The 27,383-nt window shown below is 42.1% G+C and overlaps 2 protein-coding genes across 10 annotated transcripts in view; both read right to left on the bottom strand.

Annotated features, from left to right (window-relative positions):
• Nucleotides 1–6,804, bottom strand: LOC113061318 (acyl-coenzyme A thioesterase 4). Of its 8 annotated transcripts, none has more exons than XM_026230388.1 (12): nt 6,210–6,340; nt 5,481–5,586; nt 4,565–4,767; nt 3,991–4,090; nt 3,643–3,833; nt 2,700–2,863; nt 2,383–2,502; nt 2,217–2,299; nt 1,856–1,949; nt 1,669–1,758; nt 916–1,057; nt 1–775 (listed from the first exon to the last, which is right to left on the bottom strand). In XM_026230388.1, exons 2-12 carry the CDS (start codon nt 5,495–5,497, stop codon nt 645–647), a joined length of 1,335 nt encoding a protein of 444 aa, XP_026086173.1. In that variant the 5' UTR covers nt 5,498–5,586; nt 6,210–6,340; the 3' UTR covers nt 1–644. The 8 variants fall into 8 exon arrangements, with proteins under 8 accessions (XP_026086173.1, XP_026086141.1, XP_026086179.1 ...); XM_026230356.1 differs by lacking the exon at nt 6,210–6,340 and adding an exon at nt 6,708–6,804 and having other exon boundaries at nt 514–775; XM_026230394.1 differs by having other exon boundaries at nt 514–775; nt 1,678–1,758.
• A 7,148-nt stretch (nt 6,805–13,952) lies between these two features.
• The window catches only part of LOC113061357 (interleukin-15 receptor subunit alpha), a 33,979-nt gene continuing 20,548 nt past the window's right edge, over nt 13,953–27,383 (bottom strand). The window contains exon 5 of one of the 2 annotated variants that reach the window (XM_026230439.1): nt 13,953–14,553. In XM_026230439.1, coding sequence (XP_026086224.1) covers nt 14,165–14,553 — 389 coding nt within the window. In that variant the 3' untranslated portion in view covers nt 13,953–14,164. The remainder of the gene's footprint in view (nt 14,554–27,383) is intronic. The other variant, XM_026230432.1, reaches the window with a different exon arrangement.

Below are 27,383 nucleotides of genomic sequence, written 5' to 3' on the forward strand. Positions count from 1 at the left end.
TTTTTAAAATAGCATATTTATTCATCCACAACTGATTTGTGAATTTAAAAACATGGCATTCAATATTACATTCAAAGTGAATTACATTTCTATATCACATTCCTATACTTACAAATTTTAAAACAAACTAAATATTATTGTCATTGTTTTTAAAATCTAGAATCTGGTGGCTTTTGCATCAGTCCTCCTGTTCAAAATATTATCATAATTATATAACAATCATGATATTCGCTTTAGAAAATACTTATTTTTTCCCAAAATCAATTTTAAACAGTTAAATTAGAGAATGGACTGATCTCATTTCAACTTTGCCTTTCTAACACATTCTTAGAAATGGATTTTGGGTACAAACAGGAGTACATAAAAAAAATACTGCCCAAATATTGTATTTAATGCATCAAGAAATATTGCTCAGCACATCCTAAACTGTTCTTGTAATGCCTTTAGTTATTGTCATCATAACCTATAACATCATTACAAGCCTTAATAATGCATTTATGTGTAACTTATACTACTAAAGTATTAAAAAATATAATACTTGCTCAACTTTAATTTTTTACAGATACCAAGGTGAAAAGTAACACGTGCTGGCGATCATTATCAACATTGTTTGAAATAAAGTTGAATTGCTCTAGATGATAGAACTACAGTTTGGCTTTAACTGCAAAGTTTGAACTGAAGTAGAGGTGCTGGCGCAGAAATGTTAAAATCTTCTCCCATGAGTCCTCTTGAGCGTATGCGTGCGGTTTCGTCTGTCCACCCCACAGCATGACAACTGCAGCAACAACAAAAGATTCAGTGAATGTTCAAGGAATACATTGCACATATGATCATACATTTAAGAAGGTCTTAATACTTTGATCATACACAAAAAAATGCATGAAGGAAAAGAAACAGTAGCTCATGCATGCTTACTCTTCTCCTTAATTTCCTGCAGGATGAAGTTAGATGCTCTGAAGTGAGGCGAGTATGGAGGTTCAATCAGATGACCTGCGTCAGGATACGTCAGGACCGTCAACAGGTGTCGATTTCCTGCTTTCTCCATCATCATCTCCATCTGAGTGTAAGATACCCATATCAAGGATCTAAGTTTCCAAGAACTCCTAAGATTTCATGTTTATAGTGATCGTGGCACCTAGTGGCCAAGATTGATAGCACATGTCTAAATTATAAAATATAATCACAATAATATATCATATTTTGAGAAATATCTCAGTCTTTTATATTTGTCCGTTCACTGGAAGTCAATGGTCACCAAAACTCTTGCAAACATTCTATTACGGTTTTGTTTTTATCTGATCAATTTTTATTTTAATTTTAGTTTGTTTCAGTAAGTGTTTATTTAAAAATATTTTATTTATAAAAAAAAAAAAAATAATAATAATAATAAATAGTTTTAGTGCTTCAACAATTTCAGCTCTACATTAAAAAAAGTGTTTTTCTAATTATATTTTATTTCAGCTTTTCATTATTTTAGTAATCAATACTACTGATACAAAGGGGGGGGGGGGTGAACTGATGTGCATGAATTGATAACAGAATTTTCATTTTTGGTAACTATTCCTTTAATACTGTCTTACTGTCAAATGTTTTACAAGTGCTGTTCTTTTCAGATATCTTATGAAATCATAAATGTTATTTGTTCAGTTTAGCCAAAGTGAAACATACGTGACTCACATCTTCAGCAGATTCAACAGAAGCCCAGTTCTGATCGTCACCAGCGTTCACCAACAGAAGAGGGCACTTTATTCTCCCAACCTGTGTGTGTGTGAAAAAACAGAGCTAACATTAAAAACAACAACAAAGAAAAAGACCACGTATGAACAAATCTAGATAATCTGTAAACTGTACTTACATCCACTTTGAGAGCTGGGTCTGAGGGAATTGGCAAGATAATGTCTCTGTGTATTACCTGGTTCTCTTTATTCATATATATCCTACCCATATACCTGAAGAAAAAAAAAACGTTTATGATAAGGATCATGATTAGGACTGTAAATGTTTTTTACAATCTTCTCGTTTAAATATTCTAGCAATTAAATGTGTGGGAAAATTTCCCTCAAATGCTCTGGATAACTAAACTAATATGATTATCTTTAATAAAAAAGGTCACATTTTCTCCAAACATTCTTCAAACTCCAAAGTTCAAGAACCACCAAAGCTTTGGATAAGGCTCAGTCGGATAATAATGTTAATAATGTTTAATATTCACTCACTTTTTCATTTCCTCAAAGACTTCAAAGAGGGATTTATCAACAGGAAACACATGACTTCCGCTGATACACACACAGCACTGGGGCTACAACACAGTAATATGACATTAAAAGCTAAAAAGCTGCTTTTAAATGTAGATAACTGTCCATGTGTGTAGGTGAAGCAAACCTTGATGACTTTGGAGTAGGCTGCCATACTGAGTGTGACGGCACTTCCAAAAGACAGCCCAAGCATTGCCATACGGTCTCTGTGTACCTTCGGATGATTCTGCAGGATCTGGTATGCTTTCTACAGGAACAGTATATTTATATGCACACACACAAATATGAAGACAGAAAGACCTGAGAAGAGGGAAACTGGAAGTGCACCAAAATGCATGGGTGACAAATGAAATGACAGGTCGGTGACAGTTGCAGATCATCAAGGATATCATGTCAGAGTCGCTACACTTTTAGGAGACTGTCAAACGTTTTGAATGACATTACCTCAAAGTACGACACATCAACATCAGCTGTTCTCAGCTCTTCTGGAGCGAGGTACTCGAGGGCCATGGATGCAAAGCCATGAGATGCAAGCAAGCCAGAACGATACTCAACCAAACCACCACCTCCTCCCCACAGGTCCAGCACTCCTGGGTACGGCCCAGGACCTTAAAAAAACACATGGCAATCTATTTACAAGCAGTTTACAGGACCTAAAAGTCTCCAAGACAATCGTCTGTATGTACTCAGTAATAACCCGCTGGGTGAAAGCATACAAGTGGTTCTCATTTAATTTAAATAGAAAGATGTCCTTTTTTATTGTGACATACATCAAGTAAAATGGATAAACAAAAAAACAGCTTGCAGTAAATATTGTACTGCATTACAATGCCATGTGTCAAGCAACGTGTATTAAATGTAATATATATTTTTTCTTACATCCGAGTATATCAAATTAAATATATTTTTTAATAAAAGGTATTTCTAAGTCTCTTGGATTATTAACTCAAACAATTTTGACATCTTACAACCTGAACTAAAACTGCCTTGTCATAAATTTGTTAAATCATCTCATATATTTTAAAAGATATAGCGACCTTGACATACAATACATGTCATGAGGGGTTCGACATTTATGTTTAAACAAGTTGAACATAATCTTGAATCGGCAGACAAAATTTTTTCCAATGCTAAGCAATAATAAAAGATTATGCCAAACTATTTCTAGAAATATTTTTAAAGAACTTTTATTATTTATATTACGTTTTTTTATTATGATACTAACAGTCATACTGCCATTTAAAAAAAAAAAATACAGTAATAAAATTTAGAAATGAATCAACTTTGTCATATATATATATATATATATATATATATATATATATATATATATATATATGGATTTTTTTTCTGTATCATCTTTACATCATTATGTGGGTGTGTTTACCTGGAGGAAGAAATAAAGTTCCTCGTACTCCATTCTCCCTGATGTTCACCCTCTGCACACCTGGAGCAACATACCAGCGCTCAGTGACACTGCTTGCCAAGGGTGTTTGCTGGCTGAAGTCTTGAGAGAGATGCCCATTGTATACTGAGATGTGAATTACTATTGGTGTGAGTATATTCATCTTACGCAGCCTTGAATACAAGAGACAGGAATCAAAGATTAGTGGAGGACAATGCTGAAGAAATTGATGACTCGTCCAAGACTTACAGTACTTCTTACTTTTTGTATTCATTTGTTTAAAAAGGGAATTTAAACTTAAAAACATCTGATTTTGCCAGCCTCAGTTACCTGAGTCCAGGTCGACTTCCTGGCACGGGCCTCATGCTCCACAGCAACCCCATCTGCTCTGTGCCTTCATAGGTGCCTCCCAAACTTTCATCTTTGGCCACTAAATTTCAATTTTTTTATGTTGGTCAAAGTAGGTTATTCATTATCATTCAATGTAGTTTAGGTTTAGGTCCTTTCATTATCTCCCTATAGTAAACATAGTTAAGGAATTAACTATATTTGTAGCCTACGCACCACCTTCAGGAGGATTTTATCTGGTAGAGATTAACTAATTGGTCCAAGATGACAATAAAGACTTTTATACGATTACAAAAAATTTATATTTCGAATAAAAGCTGCTCTTTTGAACTTCCTATTCTCCTAAGGATCTTGAAATGTATCATGGTTTGAGCAAAAAATTTGAGCAGCACAAATGTTTTCAGTATTGACAAATGTTACTTGAGCGTATTGTAGAAAATCTTACTGTAAAATCTTGCTGATTCAACTTTTGAATGGTTTTGTAGGTTGTTGGCAGGAACTAAATTACATAATACCTTTAAAACTCTAAATGTCATTCATTAGACTGACTGTGCACCTGTCACTGTCCCGTTTTCATCACTGATGTAGTGTCCGAAAGCCTCCCAGAAGTCCTTGTCCTCTGATTGATGTAGAGAGTGTAGCGTCACCTTTTGATTTGGCAGTAAATTCATTATGACAATCTGAAATTTCTCGTCCACCTGTGCTCGATTGGGCTGAACAGTCAGCAGAGGACAAGTCCCCCTCTCGGTGCTCACAGTCCTATACAAATGAAATGAGATTGAAAACTGTATAAACAATGTCTTGTATTCTATTAAACAGCATGGTTGTGTATCATCAAGTATGTTTAAATAAATTATAATAAATAAAAAAAGTAGTGGCAGAGATTTGGGTAAGCATCTATTGGTAAATAAACCAAATGATTAACCAATTAGTTCAAAACTGATTCATTGAAAAGATCCGAATCACAAACGGTTATGAATCGGACTTCGCTCTCTTCTTCAGAATAGCTGATGAGGATTTGGAATTTTCAGTCAATAACGACGTTTATTTCGAGAATTTTCATGATTGACCTTCAAACAACTGCTATATGGCTTCCGACGAATTGGAATACAAGGCAAGAATTATGTCGACCATATTTATGATGTTTTTGTTCTGCTCCCCGTTCTTTTTGAAGTAAATTAACATTCAGTCAGCATTGAAATTCATTGTCATATAATTTAACAAGAAAGACAAAAAAATGGGCTTTGGTACAATGGTAATTAGAGTAAATTATAATAAATAAATTATATTAAAAAAAATTGAGGGTTGATAAACGATGATACGATAGCGTTTGTGAAATGAACTACAACATGGTAACGTAGGCTATATGTTTTCCACCCAGCTGCATATGCGCTAACGCTGCCACCAGTGTCTGTCTTTGCAAAAAAAAAAAAAAAAAAAATGTAAGGGACGTGTGAAAAAAATGTCTGTACCTTATAGGTGCCAACATGATATAAATGAGTCCGATATGATGTTTCTTCTAGGAAAGGTTCCGTATCAGATATTATACTGATTCAAACAGCGTCGGGGCAGAAATGTCTGGAAAAACAACGACAACAACCAAAAACATTTAAGTTGCAGCATTATATTCACTTTACAGTTACAGTTAAACTTCACGTTACCATAGAAAAATTATGAATGAAACAACAACCACTTGGCATGAGACATGAGTTTAGCTGAAGTTGTGCACGGTGGTGTTAAGACCCAGCCGAAGGAAGAGAAAACTGCGAATTGTACTTTTCTGCAAATATTTCAAATCGTACCTTTAGAAAATTATGATTAATAATAAGAAATATGGATGGAAGATAGATGATCTAGCTATCAGATTGTCGTATTAATGCCTGTAATGATGAAGAACCTTAAGTGTAGCTCATCGGCTAATGCTGATGACGAAATGTTACCTTTGACACTTTTGGTTGTGTGCTTACAGTAGCAAAGGTCGTTTATAAGTCCTTTAGAGTATCCGTTTTCTGTTTCAATGTTTTGTGTTTTGTGTAATACAGTGTAAAAACCGTAATTTAGCATGACATTTTGCAGGACAGAAACATCCCAAAAACTGCAACCGAAGCTCCACCACCTAAGAAAACGCCCAAGAAAATGCGTCTATATCATCGTAGTAATCTGCACAGTATTAAAGGACAACATAACGATCGGTTGCATACCATAATAATGTAATTTCAATCCATGTGTTTTTATGTCCTTGTACAAGTGTCTCTATATTTTCCATCCAGTGTTGACTCACATACATAACTCCAACACAAGGTATATGGATGCCAGATTGGGCGGATACCCGCATAAGCGGACGAAATTGTGATGACTTGTGTGTGTGTGGGGGGCTTTTTATTTATTTTTTGGGGTATTTGTGATTCTGTAATAATTACAAGTACAAAGAATGTTAAAAATGTATGAAAGAAGGTAAACCCTTTAAGCAACAGCGCAGATAGTAATCTGTCAGTCTTTGTGCACTGGAAATTGTCTGAAGCCAATAATGAGAAATCTAATTAAAGTGATAGTTCACCCAAAAAAATATGTTTTATTAACACCATTCGGGAGGGGAATGTTCAGATATCAACTAATTAAGCACAGGTGGCCCTCATTTAGATAATCAACTTAAAGAGATACTCCACCCCAAAATGAACATTTTGTCATTAATCACTTACTCCCATGTCGTTGCCTTTGTAATGAACTTGCCAGGGCAGCCGAACATAGAAGATCGTAGACGTGTTCTTCCAAAGTCCTTCTCTGGGTGATGGAAACCTGTCGGAAAACCATCCAACAATGAGACGAAAGGAGTGCCCTCTTGTGGCTGTCATGGGCACTCTAGAATATGGATGTGATGCCAACAATGATCATAAATCAGCATATTAGACTGATTTCTGAAGGATCATGGGACGCTGAAGACTGGAGAATAGATGCTGATAACTCAGCGTTGCTTCACATGAATAAATTCTAATTTATATTTTAAAGTATGTTAAAATAGAACATTTTAAATAGATATTTAAAATTGCAATAAAATATGACAGAATTATAGTTTTTTGTATTTTTGATTAAATAAATGTAGTCTTGATGAGCATACAAAACTTATTTTAAATGCTTTAAAAATCAAAGATGAAAGTTTGGGAGGCACTTATGAAGGCACAGACCCAGTGGGGTTGCTGTGGACCATGAGGCCCACACCAGGAAGCCGACATGGACTCAGGAATCTTAGACCCTGTCACAAATCACACCCTAAACCCTCGTGGTCTTCTTTTGAGTGCACACTTTCATGATGTCATGCTGCTTTGACTGTCGGGTAGAAGTCTACTTTGGAGCTTGCCTCAATGTGGGCTTGGCAGCAATGAGCATCGAGGGTGCATAAAGGAGGCACTTGCTTCACTACTTCTAAAAACTAAAATGAAGAATTGGACATCCTCGATCTCGTGGAGTGAACAGACACACACATGCAGCAGCCACTGAAGGTCTGCAGGACAGCAAGTGCACATGAAGTGTGCCATTTTGGACAGGATGGTGTAAATTCAGGTTTCATTTTTTATCTGAAAACTGTCCAAATCTAATTTAAACAAATATGTCAGTGAAGTTAGATTTTTGAGAAAACAACAGGGCTTTTTCAAAGAACAGAACATTTTCAATTGGAGTAAGCGTTTATATACATTATGGATTTCTATTTTGACCTGAAATGACTGTAAAATTAATCTACCTTAACGATGGACAGACGCACAGCTTTTTGTTTCACAACACATTAACTGATGGACTTGGAGTCATGTGGATTGTGATGTGCATTTTCTTGATATCCATGAAAAAATACAAGATGAACAGTGATTTGACAAAGAAAATAGGCTTGTTTGAGATGAACTGTACTAGCCTGCCACCGACTGGCGAGAGTAGCAGCTTGCAGTCTTGGAGGAATTAAAAGTGGAGACATCAAGATGGACACTTACAGATAGTGTTTGCATACTCTTATCACAGGTAAAGTGAAATAAAGTCAGTATTTGTCAAACACACAGGTGTTTAAGAAACCTTTTAATGAGCAGCAGAAACACTTTTTATAAACTTCCTGATACCTTGCTATCAGTTCATGAATAATTTTCAACATAAACATATTATTTAAATGCCAAAAAAGTGTGGGTATGTATGCTTTTATCAGTATTTTAGGTTTTATGTGACAGCATTGCAACTACACTAAAAAAGATTTTACTGTTATAAAAACGGAATTGTTTTCAATTTACAATTTTGAGCAACTGCAGCACCTGAAATAGATGGCTAGCTAGTCTTTGATGGCACATGTGATACTAAGGCGGCGGAAGCTGCGCCAATTAAAAAAAAGTCAAGACATTTTCTCACCATAATCCATTGCTTTTGTCAGGCGGCAGCCAATCTTTGCATTGCTGCATGAAGTTAAATAAGCCTAATGATGCAAACAGCAAAGACACCAATAGCAGGATCAGATGAACAGTTTAACATAACTTTTTGTTTAAATGTGTAGCAATAACAGAACTGTGAGCGCGTTTTCGGTGTGTGAATACAGAAATACCCTTTGGATTTCAAGTACTAGTCAAGACTTAAAAACACATGAAAATACTGAATATTACTTTTGTGATAATGCATCAAGACAGTGACATTTCTGTCAACTGTCCCTGGACTCGGTTGGACTCAAGTCTGAGTCCAATAAAAATGCATCGGAGTCAGAATCCAAAATTCTACTTAAGACCGGATTCGAGTATGAGTACCCCAACTCTAGGAGGCTCTTGCTTGCAGTTCATTGGTATAGAGGTCATAAAATGAAGAAACTTTGGCAGAGCAGCCCTGATTTGACTCTGGAGTGGCAAAATGTGACAAAGCTTTAGCGTGGCGGCCATAATGAGACAAATGGTGGCAATGAATTTTGAGGACTTTAATGGTGGCAATGAATTTTGAGGAGTTTTTAATTGAGGCTAAAAACTTTTGCTTTTATTAAACCATTTAATTTGTCATGTTTTTATTCCTCGAAATTGAATTAGTCTGTGGATTTTGATTTGACGCACATACATGGGAGCTTAGGGCAAAAATAGCATAAAAATGACCAAATTCCAATATTCGAGTTATGTGGACAAAAATGCTCCAATAGTAAGTATGTGAATTTTATATTTATAATATAGTAAAGAGTTATCACACAAGCAAGATTGCGGTTTTCCCTGAACATGGGCACCATTACAAATGTGATAAATGTGAACTAGTTAGTAAGTAACTTAATAGTAACTAACTTAAATTTTCGAAAAATGTAGTCTTTTCACTATAAATAGGTACAAAACCACGCCGGAAAGTTGTACATCTTCCAAGCAACACAAGAACAAGTTTTGTTTCGTCCCCGAATGAATCATTAAAAAAATATATTTGAATGACTGGTTTAGTTATTTATTTGTTATGACTTGTCGCTACCTACTGCCAATTTTTATTAAAGAGGGTGCAATTCTGTTTCATGCATTCAGAGTTGTTTACTCTGATAAATATTTGGATTCTCATGCTAAACATGAGAAAAAACTTTTTGGATGTATGACAGAGAACTTCTGTGCCAAAAATCTCACTACCGGGTTCGTGCAAGTTTAAAGGGTTAGTTAAATCCACTTTGTGGTCATTTACCATCCCCCAGGACAATTGGGAAACTTCTTGGAGGAGTTGGATGTGCTGCTATCAAACTTTCCTGAAGATGGTACTCCTCTATTACTGCTTGGTGACTTCAACATCCACCTAGATAAACCCCAGCCTTCAAAACTCTGCTCGCCTCATTGATCTCAAGCAAGTGCCTACTACAGCGACTCATAAATCAGGCAACCAACTGGACCTCATCTACACGCGCTGTTGCTCTGTGGACAACTCTTCAGTTGCTCCAGTTTACACCTCAGACCACTTCCTCATTACTGCTAACCTAGCACTTACTCCTGAAGCGACACACACTCCAACGCAGGTCACCTTTCGACGGAACCAATGCTCACTCTCTTCATTTCGCCTATCTTCTGTGGTTTCATCCTCGCTTCCTGCACTCTCTCAGTTTTCAGCTTTGGAGACGAACAGCGCTACGGACACTCTTTGCTCCACTTTAACATCTTGCTTGGACAACTTTTGCCCACTGTTGTCTAGACCAGCACGCACCTCCCCATCTGCCCCCTGGCTGTCCGAGGTTCTCCATGAACATCGCTCTAAACTCAGGGCTGCAGAGAGGAAATGGCAGAAATCAAGAAACTCTACCGACCTCAGTGTGTATCAGTCTCTCCTCTCTTCCTTCTCAGCAAATGTCTTCACTGCTAAAACATCCTACTACCACAACAAAATTTTGAAGACTGTGAAAGACTGTTTGGAGAATGGCATCTCAGTCTCACTCTCACAATGTGTCCAGTTCCACATGACTCTGCTGGCACATCACCCTTGTCTGTGCAATCCCATTTTTACCATGGCCTTTTGCGATGACTCTCGAGTATCCCGTTTCATTTATTGACCTTCACTGATGAATTAACCTTATTGCCTGGCATATCTACTCTTAGGACTTCTTTTACACACCTGCGCATCTATTTATATACTGTAGCACACTGACTTTCCAAGAAACCATGCTGTATTTAGAGCATCATTTGACATGACTTCATAATGGATGAGTTAAAGCTTTTATCCAGTTACCTTTTACTTTTCTTATTGTAGTGATATCAGATGTTAGAAAGCCAAACACGGGGCACCACTAAATGAAGTGATTTTAGAAATATGTAGCACCACCAGTGTAATGGCTTTGGACTTAAATATAAATATAAACATTTCGTTTTGGTCATACTATTTTATGGGGCACCAGCCAAGGATTTGCACCTTAACAATAAAGAACAATCATGGAAGGTAGTTGAATAAATAAGAATTACAATCAATAGAAAGTTGCAATCTGTCCAATCTGAAGGATTTGTGAGATATCGTTAACTTGTAGAGACTTTTTACTGTACTAGGAACACACAGGTGTAATAAAAAATAGTTTTATTAACAAAGTAATAGACAAGAGTAACTAACAACTACTAAATAGATACAATGAATGGATAAAGCTCAAAGATTGACAAATGGAAGTGACTGAATTTTCACTTTTTGAGTCTTATGGAAAGAGTTTTTACTGGAAGTAATAAGGTATTCTAGGTTCACCTTTTTCTAGGTAATAAATCAAGTGATTATTCATTATTAAAGGGATACTCCATCCCATGTCGTTCCAAACCCTTAAAAGCTTTGTTCATCTTTGGAACACAATTTAAGATATTTTTTGATGAAAACTGGCAGGTTTGAGACTGTCCTATAGACTGCCAAATAAATAACAGTGTCAAGGTCCAGGAAAGTATGAAAAGCATGGTCAGAATAGTCCATCTTATTTATTAATATATTTTTAATTTTTTAGTCTCTCTGTGTGTTGTTGTTGTCTCTGTGTACTAGTAGTTTATGTGACTAAAACAAATTTCTTGTATGCGCAAGCATACTTGGTAATAAAGCTCTTTCTGATTCTGATGTTAGCTCTCTCTCCACAAGGTAAAACCGGTTTGGTCAGCCACACATACTTAATAAACCATCTCATTGTAATCCTAAGCATGACTCTAAAATTGAAGCATCAGAAAGGCTGAACAAGGAAATAGGGATTCTCACTTTGATAAGTCCCCATAGGATAGCAGGTGGCCAGCAAAATATTTAAATGGGTTCCAAAGGAATCCCAAAACTTTGAGAAAACATTCAGCTATGATATTATCTTTTTTTCGTTTCACTGTGAACTTTTTTAACTGCCCAGAGGCCTATTTTTCTCAAGGTAAGTTCACGTTTAGTTTGAGCAAACTCTCGATACCCTGAATACATGGCTAACCTGCTGTGGAGCAAGTTTTATTCTGGTTTCAAGATCACAAACCCAAACTGGACCAATCAGTTGTGAGCAAAGTGATATATAGCTGATGTAATGAAGCCACTCCCCTGTATTTCTCACTCTAAATAAAAGCAGTTTACATTCAAAGAATTTTAGGGGCTGTTTACACCTGGTCACTTAATAATTTTTTTCTGATATCAGGGTTGGGTATTGAAAACCAGTTCAATTTTAGTACCGGTTCCAAATTTCAGAGAACTGATTCCCTGAACTTACCCTGTTTGCGTGCAGTGCACACAAAGCACAAGCATGAGCACAAAGAACAACAGTTAGCAGTACGGGACAGGTTCCAGGTTTGTGTCCGTTCTCGAACCGTTCCGTGTATTTCGACTGTAGAAAAGGTTGTTCCAGGCAGAAATTCACTTCTTTCATATTTGTCAACCAATATGCAGTATATACAAAAACACATTTTTATCTTACGTGAATGTAAACCGATGAGAAAGAAAACACACATGTACAGTATTTTTGGATATGCATGCTTAAAGAGACAGCCTAATAAACGCACTGCCTGTCATTAATGTTAAAAGAAAATCATTCACTGATATTGACTGAATATAATTTAATAACTTTAATTGATTAATCTATATTCGACAACACCGCAACATTGGCTAAAAAATCACAACAGCGTCTCTATTTCCTCCTCAAACTGCGGAGAGCCAGAGAACTGCCCCTCATCATGTGTACCTTCTACAGAGGCACCATCAAGAGCCTCCTTTCGAGCTGCATCACTGTTTGGTATGGTGTCTGCAAAGCGCCCTGCCCGAAGACTCTGCAACGCATAGTGAGAGCAGCTGAGAAGATCATTGGTGTCTCTCTCGCCTCCCTCCAGGACATTTACGGAACACGTCCCACTCGCAAAGCCCTCTGCATCACAGATGATCCCACCCACCTGTCACACAGCTTCTTCAGCCTGCTGCCATCACAGGGAGGAGACTGCGGAGTCTCCAAGCCAGGACCAGCAGACTGAAGGACAGCTTCATCCATCAGGCTGTCAGGAAGCTGAACTCGCTCCTGAAGCTCCCCCCCCCTCTTCTGCCCCAGGCACCACTGAACTATGAACCCCACGGCAGATCCCGAACCCCCATGTCCTTTCACCCCCCCCCCCAAACTAACATAACCAAATATAACATAATGAAGAAGATATATAAACAGTTCTTTTAATGATTCTCAGTAGTAGAAAGGGCACATCGAAAAACATATTCAAATCATTGTAACATCACATCAATAGCAGACAAAACAGAACTGAACAGACAGGGTTTAAAATGGCAAGGAAAGTAAGAGGAATGGAAACAGGTGGGGAGCAATCAATTAACAAAACAAGGAACAGAACATGACCAAAAAAGGAGAACTCAAAAGGAACAGAAGTCCATAACTGTAACAGTTCACCCTCTCCCATAACAGTGTGTCCTTGCACCAACAGAGATAGACCAGCCAAGGGAGGGTGGGGGTTCAGGAGGCGGTCGTCGGGCAGGCAATGGAGAGGGAGCATAGACTTTAGTACCAGGGTGGAGTAGATGGAGGGAGGAGCCAGGAGCAGGAGGAGCCAGATGGTGTTCCAGAGGCCAGCCAGGTAGATGATCCACGGTGGAGTCGATGGCGGGAGGAGCCATGGTGGAATGAGAGCCGACCACACCAGGGGGCCAACTGATGGAGACTGCACCGATGGATGAGGAGCCCAGGATGGAGCCGAGCAGACAGAGAGCCAGGATGACACAGAGGGTCCAGAGGTCCAAGGCGGCGATCAAGGCACAGGTGACCGAAGCAGAGGCTGGGCTCCAGAAGACCGCTGCGGAGCCGCAGGGAGATTCAGGGCTGTGCAAAATCAGCAGAGACACAGGAGATTCATGGCTGGGCAGAACCAACGGACATATAGGAGATTCAGGGCTGGGTGAAACCAGTGGAGACATAGGAGATTCAGGGCTGGGTGGAACCAGTGGAGACACAGGAGATTCAGGACTGGGTAGAACCAGTGGAGACACAGGAGATTCAGGGCTGGGTGGAACCAGTGGAGACACAGGAGATTCAGGGCTGGGCGGAAAAAGCGGAGAAGCATGAGATTCAGGGCTGGGCAGAACCAGCGGAGACAGAGGGGAATTGGTTAATGCCTTACCAAACCAGTCAATTAAATCTGTCTGGAAAACGCCTATAAATTCCTCAAAATATAATCCAGAAACCAGATGCAGGTCACCTTCAGTTGCTCACCCTCCAAGCCCTCAATCTTCACCAAAACTCCCTCGGGAGCGGACGATGTTGCCGTCTCATGCGCTTGGTCAGTCCATGATGAAGGCTCAGGTTCCATGGCGACGATCGGCTCAGTCGTGGCGGGATTAGGCTCTCCATCTGCAGTGGGCTCAGGCAGTAACTCCATGCAGCGGGAGTGGATCTGAACAGGGATCTGTTATTCACTAGCACTCCTCTCCTCTGTCTACCCAAATCCGCTCTGGGACCGTTCGCTGGTTTATACCGCTCGCTCAGGCCGTGATAATACAAAGTACAGAGCGTACCGTCTTGGAAGGGGGTAAGGCACGCCAGATCGAGAAAGTCCCTGGTGTGGTCCTCCAGCGAATGGCCCAAATGCTCCAGGCATAGGAGCTGGACAGCTGGTAAGGCTATTCCAGGAGAGAAAAAAAATAAAATAAATAATAATACACAATAATAATATTACAAAAAAATAATACAGTGAATACACATACATGGGTCACATTTGGGGTTGCTATTGATCAAATTATTAAGGCTAAGTATCAACATTAACTGTCCACTGTTATTTTTAACAAAAAAGAATGCAATGAGCTCGTAATAATGACTTTATAAGTTGGGTTTAGGAAGTTTCCGATAACACGTGAAGACAGCAGAGAAGCGTTTGCTCAACACAGTGGAGTGACTTATTTTGTTAACGGTGTGGTTTATTCTTTTAAGTCGTATGGGACACGGTAACACACATCCCTCTCACAATATATTAGTTTACAAATCTATCATTTTTGACTCTCAGAAATATTCACGCAATCATGCAGCAAGTATTAGAAGATCTGCACTCCGGCGCATTCAGCAGTCAAACTCACTGATCTATGTATAACTGAACCGCGCTCTTGTCCACCTCTTCCAACCAAGCCAGTGACTGTTGTATAATAATGCAATTAATTGTGATTAAAGAAATAATCACTAATCTGTTATAATTAGTGTTGCCCAACAATAATTATAACTGCATTACTGAGTTCATAAAATGCATTATAAGGTTAATTGCAAAGCATAATTAGTACTTTAAAACTACTTTTATAATGCATTAAACATAAAGGCTTTATGCAACCAGAGTGACGTGACATTCTGCCAAGTATGGTGACCCATACTCAGAATTCATGCTCTGCATTTAACCCATCCGAAGTGCACACACACACAGACACACTGAACACAAACCCAGAGCAGTGGGCAGCCATTTATGCTGCAGTGCCCAGGGAGCAGTTGGGAGTTCGGTGCCTTGCTCAAGGGCACCTAAGTCGTGGTATTGAAGGTGGAGAGAGAACTGTACATGCACTCCCCCCACCTACAATTCCTGCCAGCCCAAGACTCGAACTCACAACCTTTCGATTGCAAGTCCGACTCTCTAACCATTAGGCCACGACTTCCTATTTTTATTTTTATTTTTATATATATATAATTATTATTATTTATTTTAAAGATGCAACCAGAGTGAGATTCCCTTTTCCCATGATAAAATACAGCATTTCTGAGTTTTACTTTAGGCAGCTTGGCATATAAAAGCTCAGATGCCTTTAAGGCCTTGAATCATTTGCATTCTGAATTATCCCAGCAACGGGCATTAGACCTTTAAGATAATTTGGCAGCACAGCTCAGATAAATTATCCTCAAGCATGACTGCAAATGCACTTGGGGATGTGTATTCTGGATCTGTTTCAACACGTGTTGCAGAACATTCCGTGGGATGTTGGGGCTTAGGCTGCCCTACCTCCTGACATGGTTTGCCCTCAATTTTTTTTCCAGGAAGATCACTGCTTGGCTATCTATACTCTCTGTTTCTGCATTGGTTCATGAACACTCTAAATATTATACTGTGACACCTCTAAATATTATACTGATTATGAATTTAATTTAAACGTTAATTCAAGGGACAGTCTGTCACTTTTTCATTTCAACATCAGAAGTCTTAATGCAAATTTCAACAAATTGAAGGATTATATCACTACATTTACAAGTCGATTTAAAATAATAGCACTTTCTGAAACATGGATTAACGATGAAAAGGGTGTAGACTTTGAAATAGAAGGACACAAGCTGTACCATGTAAGTAGATCAGAAAAAGAGGAGGAGGTGTGGCGTTGTATGTTGATAGTCATTTGAAATGCAAACTTGTTGAAAAGATGTCTATTGCAATCCAGGGAATTTTTGAATGTGTAGCTGTTGAAATTGATATGGGAAAAAACAGGAATGTGATCGCTGCTTGCATTTACAGAGCTCAAGGATCCAAAATTGATGTTTTTCAGGACAAATTTGAACAATTACTTGTTACACAGAATAACCATAAAACATTTTTAATAAGTGGTGATTTCAATGTTGACTTTCTTAATCAATCTAAATGTAAGTTTATTTCAGATTTCTTAGAAGCATTGTATACAAGATCTCTTTTTTCTCTAATTACGCAGCCTAGCAGAATCACTAGCTCGTGTGCCACATTAATTGATAATATCGTCACAAATGATGTTCAAAAAATTGTTCAAAGTGGATTATTGATAAATGATCATTTGCCTGTTTTTACCATATATGACATGCAACCTGAGATATACAAGAGTTCACATCATCCATTATATTTTAGAGTGAGAACCGAGAAAACAATAAATGATTTTAGGAGTGTGCTTTCACAGCAGAACTGGTCAGGTGTCTATGTGAATGATGTGAATGCAGCATATGAAACCTTCTTAAACACATATATATCTAGCTATGATAAATGCTGCCCACTAAAGCTGTCAAAGAAAACCCCTAAAAGTAATAAACCTTGGATCTAATTGTGAGGCCAAATACAAAGCATACAAAAATAAATTGACGACAATTTTAAGAGAAACTAAAAGGGACTATTATAATAAACGATCGAAAGATAATAAAGGAAATATGAAAATAACATGGAATATATTAAATAATATAATAAAACCAAATTCACAACATATTAAGTTACCTGAATATTTTGTGTGCAATGAAACTGTTATGAACTATAGCATAGATGACGCGAATGAATTTAACTCATTTTTTATTAATATTGGGGAAAATATTGCCAGATCAATTGATATATCTAACCAAAGTCAAAATGTAACTTGTAGAATGGAAAGTAGAATAATGCAGTCCATGTTCCTGGGTGAGGTTCAGGAAAATGAAATTTCATCTATTGTTAGTAAATGTGAAAATAAAACTTCTACTGATAGTGATGGACTTGACATGGCCATTGTAAAAAGGACCATTGACTGTATTATTAATCCACTGACTTTTATTTTTAATTTGTCTATACATTCGGGTGTCTTTCCTGAGAAGATGAAGGTCGCTAAAGTCGTTCCACTTTTCAAAAAAGGAGATGTACATAATTTTAACAACTACAGACCAGTGTCATTGCTCTCTCAGTTTTCAAAAATCCTTGAAAAGTGGTTTGCTCAAAAACTAATTATTTTTTTTAGAAAAACATAAATTAATTACTGAAAAACAATATGGCTTTAGAGCAAAACGATCAACAGCTTTGGCATTAATTGAACTCATAGAAAAAATAACATTTGCAACTGAGAAAAAGCAACATACAGTGGGGGTCTTCATCGACTTAAGTAAAGCATTCAACACTATAAATCACAGTTTGCTATTGTCAAAATCATACAACTATGGCATTAGGGGTCCAGCTTATCAATGGCTCAAAAGTTATCTTAATAATCGACAGCAGTTTGTTCAAATTAATGGTCAAAGATCTGATTTAAAAGATATAATATGTGGAGTTCCACAAGGATCCGTTTTAGGCCCATTACTATTTCTTTTGTTTATTAATGACCTCTGCGAAGTTTCTAAAGTGTTACATTTTTTGATGTTTGCCGATGATACCAACTTTTTTTATTCTGGAAATAATTTGTCAGAAATTACAGAAAATATAAATTCAGAAATGGGAAAAGTTAAGAAGTGGTTTGACAAAAATAAATTATGTTTAAATTGGGAGAAAACTAAATACATGATTTTTGGTAATTGTAAAAAGAATGAAAATGTAAGAATAGCAATTGAAGGAAATGAAATAGAAAGAGTTAATGAGATAAAATTCTTAGGTGTTATTTTGAATGATAAATTGAATTGGAAAGATCACATAGTTTATATTAAGAGTAAAGTTTGTAAAAGTATTGGGGTCTTGTATCAGGTTAAAGATGTTCTAGACAGTTTTTCATTGCATATGTTGTACAATTCCCTAATACTCCCATATTTTGGATACTGCACAGAAGTCTGGGGTAATACATACTCTAGTAACACAAGATCTCTGTTTTTGTTACAAAAAAAAGCTTTAAGGATTATCAACAAGACAGGCTACAGAGAACACACAAATAGTTTATTTGTAAATTCTGGACTTCTAAAATTCAAAGATTTGGTTGACTTGAAGATTTTGATTTTTATGTGGAAAGCTAAGCAGAGAGTTTTGCCTATGTTTTTACAAAATTTATTTACTCTTGTATCTGAGGAAGATGGCCATAGAAAGCAATATTATTTTAAAACTCTTTTTGCATGTACTACACAAAAACAGATGTGTTTGTCTATTTACGGAGTTAAACTATGGAACACCTTGGACTATGAATAGAAGTGCTGCAAAAGTGTTTGTAAATTTAAGAATTTGTATAAGAAAAAAATACAGGAATGTTATAAGAAAAATGATGACTAACATGCTTATAATGATGATAATTAAGTGTAAAGATAGGTATTACTGAAAATACTTGGTGTTTTGGGTGAGGATTGGGGTTGATTCATTTATAAAGTAGCTGTTTTTTTGTTTTCTTGATGTGCACAAATAAGTGACAGGTACCATAAGTTCCCTATCTGTCGGTCACTACGAGTTATGTCGACCGACAAATGGGGTCTCACTTGGGAGGCCAATCATCTCTGATTTTAAGAGAAAACGCCAATGAAATTGGCAAGTGGATTAACACACCTGAGCCACTCCCCGTGCCAGCGGGTATAAATAGGGCGACAGGTGCATCCACTCATTAGATTTTTGCTTCGGAGCCGAGTGGTTGTATGAAAGCCGTTATACTCCACAAAGCCATTCATCTGCTGTGTCGGGAAGCTGTTCTGGTTGGCGGTACGGCGCAAACAGCGGTGTCCCTTTCAGCGATTCCCCTGGGCGCTTCAACTAAGAGAGCAGATTTCCTAAAAGAGCAAATCGCGGACGATTCGCGTCTTTTTCAAGACGCCGTTTCGTCCGCGTCCTTCTGGATGCGGTCGTTTCCTGTTCTCTGACAACGGCCACGTTCGCTCTCTTCCGTGTCTGGGCATTCAGCACGCTGAAGGCGCGTTCGTGGATGGTTCATGCACGCACTGCGTGTGTGACCATGGCAACGCTGTGATCGCGTCTCCCCTTTCTTAAAGGGAAGGGAGCAGACCCCTCTGTCACTACCCGTTCTGGTTTCTCTGTCTCGAGCAGAGGACCGCCGGCTAGTGCTCTGGGAGATTTGAAGGTGACCGTGAGAGCTTCTCCGCCGGGCCACGCCCCACGGACCTCTTACCCCTTCCGCAGTGTTTGTCCTGTGCAGCTGCTGGGTGATTTTGCTGGGCTGTCTTATGGCAGTCCCAGCGGGTCATTCAGTTTGCCGCCGGAGATCAGATGTCGATTGCAGCATCGGGGGATGGGTTATCGACCTCTGTGGATGAAGATTCGGCGGGGCTGCCCCCCTCGGGTGTTGTCGCCACTGCCGAATTGGACCCAGAGTCGACAGCCGTGCTTGCCCGGGCAGCTGTGAGCATCAGGATGGAGGTGAATGCACCGCCAGCCCTGAGTGCTCATGGCTGTTTGATTGGTTCTCGGTGTGGAGCGCGACTCACAACCGCGTTTTACTCTGGTTCCTTTCTTCCCGGATGTGCATGGGGAAGTGATGTAGTCGTGGATGGCCCCTTTTACGGCCGGAAGCAGCTCATTTCGTTCCTCCGTCCTCACTACCCTCGATGGCGAGGCAGCTAGGGGTGTGTTGACATTCCCCAGCAGGAGAGTGCGATTGCGGTGCACTTGTGTCCGCAAAACGCCGCCACTGGGAGGGATAGTCCGCGCCCCTCACCCAAGGCCTGTAAGCTGTCGGCCGCGCTCGCTACCAAGGCTTACAGTGCTGCGGGCCAAGCTGTCTCTGCTTTGCATGCCATGGCTATCCTGCAAACCCAACAAGCCAAGGCTTTAACAAATGCACGAGGGTAGATCCAACCCGAGGTTGATGCAGGAGCTGCGCATGGCGACTGACCTCCCCCTTCTGGGTGACGGAAGTCACAACGCAGTCCCTCGGGTAAGCGATGTCCACTCTGGTGGTCCAGTAGTGCCGTTTCAGGTTCAGCCTGGTCTGTATGAGAGACATTGACAAAGTGCATTTTCTCGATGCTCCCATGTCCCAGGCTGTCCTGTGTGGCGACGCTGTCAGGGGCTGTGCCCAGTAGTTCCTGACAGAACAACAGCAGACTGAGGCCATACAGCACATCTTGCCACGACGTGATCCTCTGGTTGCCACCATTCCGTCGCAGGCAGTGCCTCAGCCTGCTCGTCGCCGAGGGCGCCCCCCTGCGTCCTCCACACCAGCTCCGCCCCGTGCTGAGAGTTCTTCGAGGCCGGCGCGTCGAGCCCCGCGCAGGAGAGCGGCGCCCCCCGTGTCACTCCCGGCTGCAAAGTCCTCGAGGAAGTCGACTAAGCGGCCCTGACACGGGCAACTCGGAGATGCGGAGAACTGCTCTTCAGGAGATGGCGGAGAGAGCGCCACTCCCTCCCCCGGAGGAGGGCCGGGTGGAGAATCTTCTGGTTCTGTTCCGCCGCTGGTCGAACGGCCAGTGGCACCCACATTTTCATTGGAAGAGCAATTTCTCCTTCCTCCGAGTTGCAAGGCTTGTGGGCTGACAATGAGCGACGCACAGCTTCCTCATTCTCACCCACGACGCCCCCTTTCGCCAGCGGCCAAGAGGTCGCGGTTCGGAGACGCAACGCCTCTCCACGCGTCTCTGGCCAGTTCCTCCGGGAACACGGGGAGTGTGGTTGCGATGACCCAGGACGCAGTGCCTTCTGGGCCTTCCGGCACGACTCCCCATCGCTGCACCACTGCGGGTATGTCGACTGTCCCTTTGGTGCCACTTGTACGGTATCTGGGAGCGTGGCTTGCGCTGCCCAACCCGTCACGCTGGCTCATCCGGACGGTTCGACTCGGCTATGCGATTCAGTTCGCCCGGCGACCCCCCCCAAGTTCAATGGCATGCTCGAGACTTCGGTGGCAGTCCAGGACGCCCCTGTCTTGCGCGAGGAGATTGCTGTCCTCCTGGCGAGGGATGCAATCAAGCCGGTCCCTCCAGCCGAGATGAGGACGGGGCTTTACTGCCCTTACTTCATCGTGCCCAAGAAAAGCGGTGGCCTTCGACCTATCCTGGTTCTGCGAGTCTTGAATCGGGCCCTACACTAGCTCCCGTTCAGGATGTTGACGCAGAAACGCGTTATCAAATGCGTCCAGCCCCAGGACTGGTTTGCAGCGATCGACCTGAAAGACGCGTACTTTCATGTCTCTATCCTCCCTCGTCACAGACCGTTCCTGCGCTTTGCTTCTGAGGGTCAGGCATGGCAGTACAAGGTCCTCCCCTTCGGGCTCTCCCTGTCCCCCCGTGTCTTCATGAAGGTCGCGGAGGGCGCCCTTGCCCCACTTTGGGAAGTGGGCATCAGGATCCTCAACTATCTCGACGACTGGCTCATTATGGCCCGGTCCCGAGAAGAGCTGTGCGATCACAGGGACTTCGTGCTTCGGCACCTCAGTCAGTTGGGGCTTCAGGTCAACCGGGAGAAGAGCAAGCTCTCCCCTGTGCAGAGAATCTCTTATCTCGGTATGGAGTTAGACTCGGTGAGTATAATGGCACGTCTCACCAGCGAGCGTGCCCACTCAGTGCTGAACTGCCTGAGTTCCTTCAGAGGCAGGACAGTGGTACCGCTGAAACACTTTCAGAGGCTCCTGGGGCATATGGCATCCGCAGCCGCAGTCCCGCCGCTCGGGTTGCTTCATATGAGACCACTTCAGCACTAGTTACACTCCCGAGTCCCGAGATGGGCATGGCGCCGCGGTACACATCGTGTCACCATCACACTGATGTGTCGCCGCCTATTCAGTCCTTGGTCGGACCTTGCTTTTCTACGGGCCGGCGTGCCCTTAGAACAAGTGTCCCGGCACGTTGTTGTCACAACAGATGCCTCCAACTCGGGCTGGGGCGCGACATGCAACGGGCAGGCAGCTTCAGGGTCCTGGACAGGACCTCGACTGCTGTGGCACATCAACTGCCTGGAGTTGCTGGCAGTGCATCTAGCTTTGCGACGGTTTCGTCCGCTAGTGCTGGACTAGCACGTGTTGGTCCGCACGGACAACACTGCGGCTGTTCGTACATCAACCGACAGGGCGGTTTACGATCACGTCGCATGTCTCAACTCGCCCGTCATCTCCTCCTCTGGAGTCAGACGTGGCTCAAGTCGCTGCGTGCTGTCCACATCCCGGGGGAGCTCAATCGTGCAGCCAGCGTGCTCTCACGACAGCTCACTTTCCCCGGGGAATGGCGACTCCATCCCCAGACGGTCCAGCTGATCTGGAGTCGATTCGGGGAAGCCCAGGTAGACCTGTTTGCTTCCCACGAGTCCTCCCACTGCCAGCTGTACTATTCCCTGTCCCAGGCCCCCCTGGGCACAGATGCACTGGCACACAGCTGGCCTCTGGCTTTACGCAAGTATGCGTTCCCCCAGTGAGCCTGCTCGCACAGACACTGTGCAAGGTCAGGGAGGACGAGGAACAGGTCCTGTTGGTTGCGCCTTACTGGCCCACCCGGACCTGGTTTTCGGAACTCATGCTCCTCGTGACAGCCCCTCCCTGGCGCATCCCCCTGAGGAGAGACCTTCTCTCTCAGGGGCTTGGCACCATTTGGCACCCGCGCCCAGATCTCTGGAACCTCCACGTGTGGCTTCTAGACGGGACGCGGCAGACCTAAGTGATCTGCCCCCAGCGGTGGTAGACACTATCACTCAGGCTAGAGCCCCTTCTACGAGGCAGGCCTATGCTCTGAAGTGGAGTCTGTTCACGAATTGGTGTTCTTCTCACCGGGAAGACCCCCGGAGATGCCCGGTCAGAGTCGTGCTTTCTTTCCTGCAAGGTAGGCTGGAGCGTGGGCTGTCACCCTCCACCCTGAAGGTGTATGTGGCTGCCATTGCAGCACATCACGATGCAGTGGACGGCCGGTCCCTGGGGAGGCATGACCTGATCGTTAGGTTCCTGAGGGGTGCCAGAAGGTTACGTCCTCCTAGGACACCCCTGATTCCCTCCTGGGACCTCTCTATTGCCCTGGCGGGACTTCAGAGGGGTCCCTTTGAGCCGCTGGATTCGGTTGAGCTGAAGTTCCTGTCTCTCAAGACAGCGCTCCTGATCGCGCTCACTTCCATCAAGAGGGTCGGGGACCTCCAAGCATTTTCGGTAAGTGAAGAGTGCCTTGTGTTCGGGCCGGCCTACTCTCACGTTGTCCTGAGACCCCGGCCTGGATACGTGCCCAAGGTTCCCACCACTCCCTTCCGAGACCAGGTGGTGAACCTGCAAGCGCTGCCCCTGGAGGAGGCAGATCCAGCCTTGTCGTTGCTGTGTCCCGTAAGAGCGCTTCGCATATACGTGGACCGCACCCAGAGCTTCAGAAGCTCTGAGCAGCTCCTGGTCTGCTTTGGAGGTCAGCAGAAGGGGAAGGCTGTCTCTAAGCAGAGGTTGGCCCACTGGATAGTGGACGCCATCGCCTTGGCTTACCATTCCCAAGGCGAGCCGTGCCCCCTGGGGGTGAGGGCCCACTCCACACGGAGTGTGGCCTCCTCCTATGCTTTGGCGCACGGCGCCTCTCTGGCAGACATTTGTCGAGCTGCGGGCTGGGCGACACCTAACACCTTTGCGAGGTTTTACAACCTCCGTGTAGAGCCAGTTTCCTCCCGTGTGTTGGGTAACAGGTAATTGGCGGGAAGGGCTGGCTGGGTGTCTCGCTTGCTGCGCCATTCCCCCTAACACGGGGATGTGAGCGCCTTCTTCTCCCAGTAGAGTTCCCCGGTTGGCGTACCCTGGTCGAGCATCCTCCAGCACCCTCGGCGTCAGACTTGGCGGAGCAGTCTGTCGCCAGGCCCAGTACTGGCGTTAGCATGCCCGGAGCCGGTCAGCCCCTGTACTGGGCTAGGTGTCCATATGGCTGGGTTCCCTACGGGTAATCCCATATGTGTATTCTTCCACGGTAAGGTTTCCCTCTTGGCAAACCCATGTCTTCCCTTGACAGATCGCTCTGTCAGTCTCTTCTGGCAGCCGTTCCATCCCTACTCCAAGGTAGGACCTGCCTCAGAGACCCTTTCCATATGTAGTACTGCCCCCTGGGTCAGTCCATATCGGTATATCCACATGTCACCTCCCTACGGGTAGGATGTGGTCTCCGTAGCGACCTTTCCTAAAGGCTCGCTTCCCCATTGTCTTGCCAGCTGAAAGAACAAATAGGGAAGATTTGAAGCAATCTTTCACTGAAGGTTGAAATCCCTTCCATTTACTTTATGTGGGCGGAACAGCAGCATGGCCTTCTCCAGCAGCGATGTACTCACCCTTTGGCCCCTTCGGTACCAAGGTCAGTGAATTTGCGCTGGGGCTTTGGGAAGGTTACGACCTTAAGCGTAGCTTTTGTGGCACGCCAAGGCTTGTCAACAATTGCAGCGCCTCAGGGTTGTGACGAGGTTCAGGTTATGGCGTTTTCCATAGGACCCCATTTGTCGGTCGACATAACTCGTAGTGACCGACAGATAGGGAACGTCTCGGTTACGTACGTAACCCTCGTTCCCTGATGGAGGGAACGGAGACGTTATGTCCCCATGCCACAACCTTGAACCATTCGCTGTTGCCGGGACACGTTCTCGGCTCCTCAGCGTAAAACCTAATGAGTGGATGCACCTGTCGCCCTATTTATACCCGCTGGCACGGGGAGTGGCTCAGGTGTGTTAATCCACTTGCCAATTTCATTGGCGTTTTCTCTTAAAATCAGAGATGATTGGCCTCCCAAGTGAGACCCCATTTGTCGGTCGACATAACGTCTCCGTTCCCTCCATCAGGGAACGAGGGTTACGTACGTAACCGAGACGATTTTCTTCTTCCTGTCCTGTTCGTTCATGTATGTAATGAATGAATGAATGTATTAAGTTATGTATGACTTGTGCAATAAACTAAACTAAACACTGCAGAAAATGTGGTGCCCATAATGTGCTTTGTGTTAATTATTAAAATAAATGTGGTCTGGTCATCACAGTTTGCTGCATATGGGGCTGCATAAAAGTACCTACAGTTGAAAGGACATGTTAGTGTCAAAAAATGGCCATTGAGCAATTGAAAAAGATTGTTAGGTATGATGAATCAAGATTTATTTTAGATGAGGTGGCTGGGCGCATGTGTATAGTTTACCTGGGGAGATGGCAGAAGGATGCACTATGAGAGATAGGCAGTGTTTTGCTCTGGTCAACGTCCTGCTGGTAAAACCAGAGTCTTGGCATTCATGTGGATTTTACTTTGACACAAACCACATACACATACTTTGATTAGCACCGATGAGGTACGATCAAGCACTGGTAGTGAGAGTGGAAACGCGACTGGCCCTGGCACGCCCTGGCATGCACTAGCACAGCGCCTTTTTTCATACATACAGGAGCATCTCAATAAATTAGAATATTTTGGGAAAGTTAATTTCTTTCAGTAATTCAACTCAAATTGTGAAACTCGTGTATTGAATACATTCAGTGCAAATAGACTGAAGTAGTTTAAGAGTATGGTTCTTTAAATTGTCTTGATTTTGATCTCAACAAATTAGAATACTTAATAAGACCAATAAAATTACATTTTTAGTGAATTGATGGACTTAAATAATGTAAATTTACTGTACATGCACTCAATGCTATGGGGTTCAGGTCTGGTTAATTTGCTGGATGGTCAAGCACACCAACACCATGGTCATTTAACCAACTTTTGGTGCTTTTGGCAGTGTGGGCAGGTGCCAAATCCTGCCGGAAAATGAAATCAGCATCTTCAAAAACTGGTCAGCAGAAGGAAGCATGAAGTGCTCCAAAATGTATTGGTAAATGTGTGCACTGGACCAACACCAGCAGATGACAATGCACCCCTAATCATCACAGACTGTGGAAACTTAACACTGGACTTCATGCAACTTGGGCTATGAGCTTGTCCACCCTTTCTCCAGACTCTAGGACCTTGGTTTCCAAATTAAATAAAATTTTGTGAGGCAAAATCATCACAATTAAAAGAACCAAAGACTTAAACTACTCCAGTCAGTGTGCATTGAATTTAAGTTTCACAAATTAAGTTTAATTACTAACATAAATGAACTTTTCCACAACATTCTAAATTATTGAGATGCACCTGTAAACAGTATCTGCAAAAATAATGAAATGTAACTTTGTATTATATTGTCTATTGCAGTGGTTCCCAAACTTTTTTCAACTCGCGACCCACACAACCAAACACATATGTTTGCACGGCCCACTGCAAAAAAATGAACTGACCCTGTTACTGTTGGGTTAATAACTTAGTACTCAGAAGTTAGACTGTTAACTGTCTTTATTGAATGAACTGGCAATGAAAAGAAAATAACTCGGGCTGGCACCGCTCAGCAAAATGGGAAAACCAGATCCAGGCAGAGCTCGGCAGCAGGTAGACAGTCAGTGGAGCATGCAGTCAGGAGGGAACATGTTGACAGCCATTTATGTTAACCCTCTTGACAGCCATTTATGCATGTTTGAATTTGTTGTTCAGTAGCATATGCAGCAAAAATATCTAAGATAAATTGGCAGTTTATTCAGCGAGCTCGAATAGTGGAAGCATAGTTACAGGATAATATTTATTTTTTGTTCTTTAATTATATATATATGAAATTGTTATTGTTATGACTTTTTACATTTACATTATTAACAATATTATTATTTCTTTTATTAGTAATTGGCAGCCCACCTGCAATACCACTGCGGCCTACAGGTTGAAAACCACTGGTCTATTACATTACTTGCCATACCACAATCTATTTCTGATGCTTACTGCATGTGATAAAGCCCCTGAAATTATAAAGTGCAATCATAATGCATTTGATATTTAAGTTGAACAAATTATTTGAACATGAAGCTTCCAAATAAAATCCTTAATTCAAGCTGAATTGT

Source organism: Carassius auratus, chromosome 4 (genome assembly GCF_003368295.1).
Source record: "Carassius auratus strain Wakin chromosome 4, ASM336829v1, whole genome shotgun sequence".
NCBI lineage: Eukaryota > Metazoa > Chordata > Actinopteri > Cypriniformes > Cyprinidae > Carassius > Carassius auratus.